The 6,573-nt window shown below is 43.9% G+C and overlaps 1 protein-coding gene across 1 annotated transcript in view; it reads left to right on the top strand.

Annotated features, from left to right (window-relative positions):
- Positions 1-2,918: 2,918 nt before the first annotated feature.
- The window catches only part of SEPTIN7 (septin 7), a 103,180-nt gene continuing 99,525 nt past the window's right edge, over positions 2,919-6,573 (top strand). Inside the window, exon 1 of the mRNA XM_082661911.1 lies at positions 2,919-3,191. Coding sequence (XP_082518037.1) covers positions 3,111-3,191 — 81 coding nt within the window. The 5' untranslated portion in view covers positions 2,919-3,110. The remainder of the gene's footprint in view (positions 3,192-6,573) is intronic.

Raw genomic sequence — 6,573 nt, 5'->3', positions numbered from 1 at the left:
TTCATTGAGTGAAGTTCCTGGGAAGGTAGGAAGAGACAGAATCCAAAGAGTAGGCCAAAGAGATGGAATACAGAGAACATGTAGAAATATGTGCCTCAGACGGGGGGATACCTGATCCATTGTGATGTCTGAAAGGTGGGTGTAGATGTAGGTAGGCTTATGAATGTGGAGGCAGGAAGTTGTTGGAGTTCTTCGCTGATGCATTCTAATTTTTGCTGAGAATAAATGAGGGAGTTGGTTTGAAAACAGTGGAGAAAATCTGAAGCGGCTGTTGTGGAAGAGAGCTAACTAGGGAAACGAGCATTGCTTGGCAAAGTTGAAGGCCCATTTAAGATTGGACATTATAAATATGTAGTGAAAACAATCCACATAGTCTATCCAGAATTTCAGGTCAGTTTTTGGTTTCTAAAAAGCTATTTCTGAATCAGAAGGTTAAGGTCTAGACTATATTTTATTTACAAATATAATACTGTAGACAGTGCAGTAGAGATCATGAAACTAATACAATAATTATCTCTCTCTCCATTCCCTCCCAATATAATTTATAATACACAGGTGCATGCACACAAACTCACACACATTACGTATAATATCATTGACTATTAGAACTCCTCAGGGAGGAAGTTCCATAAGATGTCATAATCTCACTGCTTGTAACCCTCCATTTAATTTTCAGTGGAAAGTGGTGAAGCTATTATTGTGTGGGATGGAATTTGTAGGACAATATGAACAAACCTCAGGCAAAGAACTTATTATTTATATTAAGAACTTATCCATTTTTCAGAGAGCAAAATAACAAAATTCACCTCTCTCACATCCATTAAGAGATTCCCCTCAAAGAAACATATCCACAGAGATGGGAGGCAGAGATTTTCTTTTTCATAAACTATTAGATTTTATTAAACAATAATGGTATTCAGAATAATTTTATATTTTAAAATAATCTGTGCATAGGTAACATTTATTAAGCATATACTATGGACTGGGCACATCTAACTCTCACAAAAACTCCATTAGATAAGTATTACTCCCATTTATAGATGAGGAAACTGGATCACAGAAAGGTTAAGAAAGTTGTCCTTGGGCATTTGGCTAGAAAATGGTAGAGGTGGGATGTGAATCCACGCAGTTTGACTCCAGAGGCCACACATTTAAATTCTCTGCTGCACTGCCTTCTTCAAAGAAGAAATTTAACAAAATTTTCCAAGTAAAGGGCTCCTGTGAGGTTTCAGAAATTTAACACAATGATTGGTTGAGCAGACAAATTGTAACACACTTTATGAGCAATTTAGTAACAATGGAGACTTCAGAAACAGTATCAAGAATAAGCTCTTTCCTTAGATAAAATTTCCATTAAAAATTTACTTGGAAACTTTTCAAGTATACAGAGGAGTGCAGACAATAGTTACAATTTAACACTCATGTATCCTCCACCTACCTTTAATGTTTTGTCACATTTTCTGCAAATTATTTTTGGTAGAAAATGAAACAGTCTATGAGGTGAACCCGGTTACATTCCCTTCTCCTCCTCTCTGGCACTAACCGCTACTCTGAATTTGGTATCTATCATTTCCTTACATGATACACAGTTTGAGCTCACAGTTTCTTGTTTTTAAACTTTTATTTATTTATGGTATACCATATACATCTTTCTGTAAGTTGCTTTTTTTCTCAATTTATGTTAATGAACTCTAAATTAATATTACTAATAGTTTTAGTTCATTAATTTCCATCTTTTAGCATTCTGTGTACGTCAATTTGTCCAATAATGTAACTTGTTCATCCATTCTCCCGTAAGTGGACATTTAAATTGTTTCACTAATATAAGCAATGCTGCTATGAACATTCTTGTGCGGGCTCATAACTACATATGTATATATTCTATAACATGCAGTTTAACAGGAAAGATAATACGTGTGCATGAACTATACAAACGAAGACAGCGATTAGTTTTTATGAAAGGTACAAAAGATCACGGGTTGTTCTGAGCAATACGAGGCTACTTTCACTAGAAAATATTTAGGGACGGCTCCAACGACCAAGCGACATTCACTGCTAATTAATAGTACGAGACCACACATTTTAACCCTTAATTACTCTTTAACTGATACCCAATAGTTTCACGTGTGTCCATTCAGTTTCTCAACTAGAGTGTGAGCGCCAGGAGGACCGAACCGGGCACCAACAGGCTGAGCCAATACGAGTGTGACTGTGGAGAATCCGCAGTGGAAGCTGCAGCAGCCGACCTGCTGGCTGTACCAGGCCACCGGAAAGTGACAGCGCGAGGGCAATGTCGGGGCAACCAGGGCCTAATCTCACTTTTCACTCCTAAAGTCAAAGAAGCTGAGGAAACAGGGACAGTGGGGGCACAGACACCTGCCTCAAATTGTCTCTCCACTTAACTCACAATGCTGCCAGGTCAGTAGCTAGGAGCGGAAGCGTGTACGCGGCCCCTGCCCTGAGCGTAGCCCCCCAGTCTGGCCTCTTCGCCTTACGCCAATTTCGTAAGGAGGCGCAGAGGGCAACCCCGAGGCTCCCCCAGCTCCAAAACCTGACGTGAATTTGCGCGGGGCTGCACCGACGGCGGCCATCTTTGATTCGGGCAAAACCACACCCTCGCATCCCACCGGCCACTCCCTCTCAGCGTCCCCAGGGTTTTCACCCACAAACGTTAAGGCGTTAACCTTAGAGGGAGTGCTCAAGAAACACGCATAGAGGCTTGACTATCCATGACCCCGGAGGTGCCAAATGCCGCCAATTTTAACATGGCAGCCAAACCCGACCAGCAAAGGAGGGCTGACGCCAATGAAGTCATGCTCGAAAAACGAGCAAGTCGGTGGGGCAGCGATGAAGTAATCTCGCGAGATCGAAGCCAGCCTCCGCTCGGCCCGGAAGCCTCGACTGAGGGGGCAGAGGGGCTGAGGGGCGGAGGGGTGGAGGGGCGGAGGAGGGAGCAGGAGTCGGGCGAGAGCCAGTGGAGGAGTCCGCCTGCTGTCGCCTGCGTAAGCGAAGCAGCGACGCCGGGCGGCTACGCCGCGGAATCGGCGTAGGCGGCTTTGGAGAATCCGCGGGCTACGCTGCGCCCGGGCTGGTCGCGGAGGGGGGAGGGGATGTCGGTCAGTGCGAGATCCGCTGCTGCTGAGGAGAGGAGCGTCAACAGCAGCACCATGGGTGAGTCTCAGCTCTGGGCCGTCCCGACTCGGGTCGGCGGCTCGGGACGCGGAGGGGCTCTGCGGCCCCCTGACCTGGTGGGGGGAACGCCCTGAGGCGAGGCGGGGGGCTGCGGCGAAGGGAGGTGGGGTGGGGGCGACGGCGGGCCCGGGGTGCGGCGGCGGCGGCGGCGGGCCCGGGGGGAGGGGAGGCGGCGGCAGTGACAGTTTGAATTGAATGTGAGGAGAGCCGAGGCGGCGGCATTTCCTGTGCCGCGGCGGGCGGGCCTGGGGAGCCGGGAGACGTGAGCCGCGGCCTCCGCCGCCGCGGCCCGAGCAACCCGAGCGGGGTCGCCTTCGCCGGGCCAGCCGGCTTCACGGCCCTGCTTCCTTTCGTCGGCGGTCGCAGGACCCGCGGCGGAGCTCCTCTCGTGGGGAGTGGGCCTGGCGAGGAGGGTGGGGATGTGTGTGGGCGCCCGGGTGAGGGTGCTGTGTGGGCCGGCCCCGGGAGGGCGGCGGCGGGGAGGGAGGAAGAAGGATGCACCAGGCTGAAGCTGCGGTGGAGGCGGCGGCTGCAGCGGCTCCAGTGACTGTGTCGCCTCCTGGCTCCCCTTCCCGCCTCTGGGGCTTCCTTTCCCCAGGCGCGGCCCCGAAGGCCGGTGGATGGCGGGCAAGGCTTGAGCAAGGAGGATAAGGAGCCTGGTTTGGGCTTAATTTTTAAGAAAAAGGGAAAAGAGAATATTTAGGAAGGGCGCCCTCCCGAGGAGCGGAAGGGGTGAGAAGGGTCTCTGGAAAAGGGAGGGAGTTGGAGATTCGGATTGGTGATGTTTAAGGAAATTAATTTTTGAAAATAGTTTAGTATTCTCATTTATTCTCTTAAGAAGGCTTTTTATTTCCTTTCCTCCTCCACGTATTGGAAAAAGAACAAGGCCATTTCATTCACATTTTCCACTCCCAAGTTCCATTTCATACTGTGTATAGTAGGAAGTAAGCAATTGAGATTTTTCTAACACATTTCCATTTGCTAAGTTACATTTTGAGAGTACACTTTTCAAATCTGGGTTTTTATAGTGCAGGGAAAGAACTTGTAAGATCAGGTGTTTGCTTAGATACCGAGATAATTTATTCTTGCGACTTGTATTGTTATAGTTCAACTTAACGATTTCTTTTCGCGTTGTTATTTTGATGAAATGGAAGGATATTTTCCTTGGTGCCCTTGATAATCTAAATGAACAGATAATCTAGATTCAAAAGCATTTTACTCGTTTTACGTATTTATGTACATGCAGGTGATGAGTATGGTCAGCCCCCCCACCCCCCAAGTTTATAAGCAAGTTGAGGAAACTTTTTAGGCATTAAGTGTACAGGTATGGATGAACTTTATGAAATCCTGATAGACTAAAGGATAGTGCCTTAGCAGGATACAAACAATTAAGAAGCTAGTTAAATGCTGCTTGGATCCCTTATTCCTCCAAATAGCAGGGGAAGGAGCATGGCATTGGAGGGCGGTCAGGAAACAATCTTTCATCCCACCCAGCTGTTCAGTGGGTGGGGCTAGAGGAGATTGGGTTGACTGGAGCTATGAAATAAATGTGGAAGCTACATAGATGGTTTGTATGGTAGCATTGTGTACTTCTGTGTTGGGACAACATGATGGAGCCAGGTCTTCTCAATACAGTTATTAAAAATATCACATGCACTCTGAGGCTCACAGAATTGAAGTTCATAACTGAGAAATTTATTTTGTGTTTATGTGAAGTAGATTTTAATTTACAGAAAGAATATTATAGTTGTGGAAATCAAGAAATGTTTGGTTTCTGGTTTTGATTTGGAGATAAGGTATTCAATACGTAACTACATGAAAGGTAAATTATGTATCAAATACAGTTACCTATAGATTATGTTTCAGAAGTTTGTTATGAAATTGATTCTTTGGATTTGTGTATTTTCCCATAGAAATAATCTTAAATAAGTACATGACAGGACTTCTGAGCTGGTGTGAGACAAGGTGGGACCGCTGGCAGACTTTAGAGCAATTGTCAAGAATTAAAAATGACAACACACACACACACACACACACACACACACACACACACACACGGAGAAGAAGGAGTTAGATTTCCAGTTCTCAATAATGGGGAGTGGTCAGATGAGTAGACCAGTTGGAGTGAAGATAGTGCAAGAAGATAGTGCAAGAAGTGAAGATAGAGCAAGTTGGTTTCAGACTTGTAAATTGATGGTATGCATATTCACTATAGACTCTATTCTGGGATTTGCCAACAGAGCATTGTTATCTAATTAAATTACCAGCTGAGAACATTTTTCACATTTTGAGCTAATAAACTGTCTTCAGTTTTTGATTAGAGGTTGAACATTTTTATTTTAACTTTAACATTTATGCATTTTACTAAATTTTGAGACAAAACTAACTTTTGTATTTTTCTGTACAAAGTTTGGACTGTAAATGACATAAGGTTTATTGTACAATGAAACTGATGTAGAAAAAAATGTGTTTTTGAGGAGTAGAATTTTAAGGTAGCGTGATTATGGGTTAGGCTTGCCAGATGAGAGCATACTGTTAAATGTAGACTGTTGGTCTCTATAGCAGTGTCTTGCAAACTGCAGGATGAGACCAATTAGTGGGTCTTGAAATCAATTTTGTGGATTTTTTCCAATAGTTTCTAAAAAGTAGGAAAGAAATTAAAAAATAGCAGTACATTGCACTTGGTAAAAATTTGGAGGGGATAAATTTTGTTTTATAAGTATTGTGTATTGAGCTGGGATATAACATTTTTTTGAAATTAAGAATTGTGATCAAAAAAGTTTATAAAAACACTTGGGGGATGTGCAGTATGGATGGGTCAGGTCAAATGTCTTTAAACTTTATGGTAGAGGTTGGAGGTCTTAGTGTGAGGAGGGAAGACTAAATGCTGTTAAGTCTATGTGGCTTTTTCTTATATTTGATTAATTTATTCTATACTTTATGTAGCTAGTGTGGTTAGAGAATCTGGGGCCTACTTCTCCTTGAGCAGAGGTCATCTCCCAAAGTCATATAGAAAGCAGGGTTGATAGTATTATGACATTAAATATGTCATTAAATATTATGTCTCTGCTCTTGACCTCGAGGAGAAAAAAAATTTTTTTGGCTTGTCCTTTTGCATCATTGAAGATCAAGAGAGCCAAATTTTGAGCAAGAGCCTGGGGAAAAGGGGCCAAGAAGGCAGCTTGGTTTGCATTCAGTGTTGAAGGCCTTAGGTGAGACACACAAAAGGTCATTGTGATTCATACCTTGTGCAGTCTAGCTCTGCAGAGGTAGGTATTACACATAGGGGTTTGAATTCAAAGTATTAATAATAACAGAAATATAGTGTAATGACTAAGAAAAAGTACTTTGGTGTCAGACAGACATGAGGTCAAATCCTGG

The sequence above is a fragment of the Grampus griseus genome (genome assembly GCF_964374135.1).
Source record: "Grampus griseus genome assembly, chromosome: 9".
In the NCBI taxonomy this organism is placed as follows: Eukaryota; Metazoa; Chordata; class Mammalia; order Artiodactyla; family Delphinidae; genus Grampus; species Grampus griseus.
The sequence above is the reverse complement of the archived record's forward strand: the minus strand, read 5'-3'. Positions and strand labels throughout refer to the sequence as shown.